Source organism: Palaemon carinicauda, chromosome 15 (assembly GCF_036898095.1).
Source record: "Palaemon carinicauda isolate YSFRI2023 chromosome 15, ASM3689809v2, whole genome shotgun sequence".
NCBI lineage: Eukaryota > Metazoa > Arthropoda > Malacostraca > Decapoda > Palaemonidae > Palaemon > Palaemon carinicauda.
This window is the reverse complement of record NC_090739.1, coordinates 56,558,122-56,560,621: the sequence shown is the minus strand read 5'-3', so window position 1 is coordinate 56,560,621 and position 2,500 is coordinate 56,558,122. Positions and strand designations below refer to the sequence as shown.

The 2,500-nt window shown below is 34.4% G+C and overlaps 1 protein-coding gene across 2 annotated transcripts in view; it reads left to right on the top strand.

Annotated features, from left to right (window-relative positions):
* Positions 1 to 2,500, top strand: part of LOC137654617 (uncharacterized) — a 104,205-nt gene that overhangs the window by 84,325 nt on the left and 17,380 nt on the right. For both annotated transcript variants that reach the window (XM_068388411.1, XM_068388412.1), the window contains one exon: positions 319 to 487. In XM_068388411.1, the coding sequence (XP_068244512.1) occupies positions 319 to 487 (169 nt within the window). The remainder of the gene's footprint in view (positions 1 to 318; positions 488 to 2,500) is intronic.

Sequence of the window (2,500 nt, the reverse complement as noted above, 5' to 3'; positions counted from 1 at the left end):
GTCATGTTTATTGGTGTGAACATGAATGAATTCACTTAGCTAATATCTAGCTAAAGAATCCCATTTTTGTAATGCATCAATCCAACTATTCCTTATTATGAGACTGACAAACGGTAGGACAACAATTTTAGAAGCTTAGTACTGCTAACCTTTCCAGGTGGATATAAGCTACATCTGATTAGCATATGACTAGGTATAATCAATAAAATGGCTAATTCTATAATCTAACTGAGAGATTTGTGTTATTTCTTCCTCGTATTACTAGTGATCAGCATCCTGCAACGGATTCCAGTTAAGCTAATATACTTCTCTCCTCAGGCTGGATAGGTATTGCTCTCATGATCATATTTTGCTTCATGGTTGGATTTTCGGGAACTCGACTTGGGCTGGCATGGGTCATCCTAGAGGAACGTTGGCCAGAATATAGGGGCGCTTCAAGGATGCCTTACATGGACATCGCCGAAAGATCTCTAGGAAAACACGGAAGGTTGAGTAACGCTTTTTTTTTTTTTCTCTCGTTCTCAATTTCCTCGAAATTATAATTAAATCTTCTTTCTGTTTCTATCGTTTTTGATAACCAATATCTATTTCATCCGCATAAAAAAGGTTTTGACTGAAAGCAAAATGTGTTGGAAAGCAATTTGATTTCAACAAAATTTTTGCTGATTTATTTTAATGACCTTGGCTGTTAAGATCTGTATACGCCTCTAATTTTCGTGTAGAAAGTAACAACACGAAGAAGCCTCGTTCTTTCAAAAGAATGTAATCCTTATTTATCATATTACAGAAAAAAACTATTTTCTTTTTTTCAGATGAACGTCATATTTCATTTCATTACTCTTAAACTATGATTCTTCAATAAGATTTTGTAACATTAGGCAAATCACAATTGTATGATCATAATAATAGAAGTTACAATACATTGTTTATCAAATATATATATTTTTGTTTTAATATAAACCAATTTACCACGACAATTATAGTTATATCATATAAATTATTAATTCTTGATTCTACATTCCGATATTTAGATAACGAAATGACAACAGAGAGAAAACGGAAAAAGAAACGAATTTCTTAGCTGCAAAACCTTGATCTTTTAAGAATTTTTATTTCTGAAATCTATGAATGTTACTTTTAAACTCTCATACTTCCAGCTTCATCGTCCCTTTATGAAAACATTGAAAACGAACTAAATTTCTTTCAGTTGAGTATAAATCTACCTAAGCAAGCTTGCTTACAAGAATGCGTGAAATATTACCTTGGGTGGACTCAAGATAAATAGAAGAAAGATAGCGATCACGAGAACGGAATATTCAATGGAAGATGAAATATCATTAGAAGGAAAAAGGATTAATGAGGTGGAATCATTTAAATATTTAGGAACTATGGCCTCTAATATAGGATCTTTAGAGTTGGAGCTCAATGGAAGATTCGAAAAAACAAATCAGACAATGGCTTGGTTAAGTAAAATTTGTAAATCAAATCGCCTGAAATTACATATGAAAATCAAGCTATATATCAGTTTAGTGAAATCTGTGATACCGTATGGACATGAGACGTGGTATGACAATATCCTAGAGATTTTGTAGATTTGAGCACAAAGCCCTCAGAAGAATAGCAGGAGTTAAATAGCAGGACAGGATTAAAAATGAAACTATAAGAGATATTACTCGAGTACCTTATGTGGATGAGATCATGGTGAGGGGTATATGGAGATGGTTTAGGCATGCTCTTCGCACTCCCCAAGAGAGATTAGTTCACCAAAATTTCAGCTGGGTTCCACAAGGCACTAGAAGAGTTGGAAGTCCCAGGCCTACATGGCTGAGGAATATGAAGCGTGAAGTAGATGGTGAATGGAGAAGATTTGAAATAAAAGCTCAAGATAGAGTCGACTGGCAAAATCTAACTGAGGCCCTTTGCGTCAATAGGCATAGGAGATGATGAAGATGATGATAGCTTTGCAGTATGTTTCTTCCACCTCAGAAGTTTCATGTGAAAAATTCAATCCGTTTATGATAGGAAAATTGATGTTTTGGTTGAGCTTCTGACTATTATCTCCTCCTAGGTTATTATCAAAGGTAAGATAAGCATTCAATCACCGATCTCCTGATCTCTGAATCAAATTGCATTACAGAAATACTTTTAATACAATTTACTCAGTAATGGAATTTTGTAAGAACTCAAATGTAATTCGTGTAAACTTTAAAGATTATTGAGTTTTCTGATATTTGGCGAATGATGAAAGGCTGAGCCGGATGTAAATTGACTCGGCTAATCGTGTGGCAGGCTAACGTACTTTGAGGTTTAGAGTATGAACTTGACACTTATTACACAATTGATTATGACAGCGTGTTGAGGACATCAGTTTGGAAAACATGGTGTGTGATGACGGGATTTCTTGAATAATAAGCCTTAATGAGGCGAGGCAACAGATTGACTTAGCAGAGGAAAAAATCAGACGTTAGAAATGAATATGAGCAATACACAATGATATAAA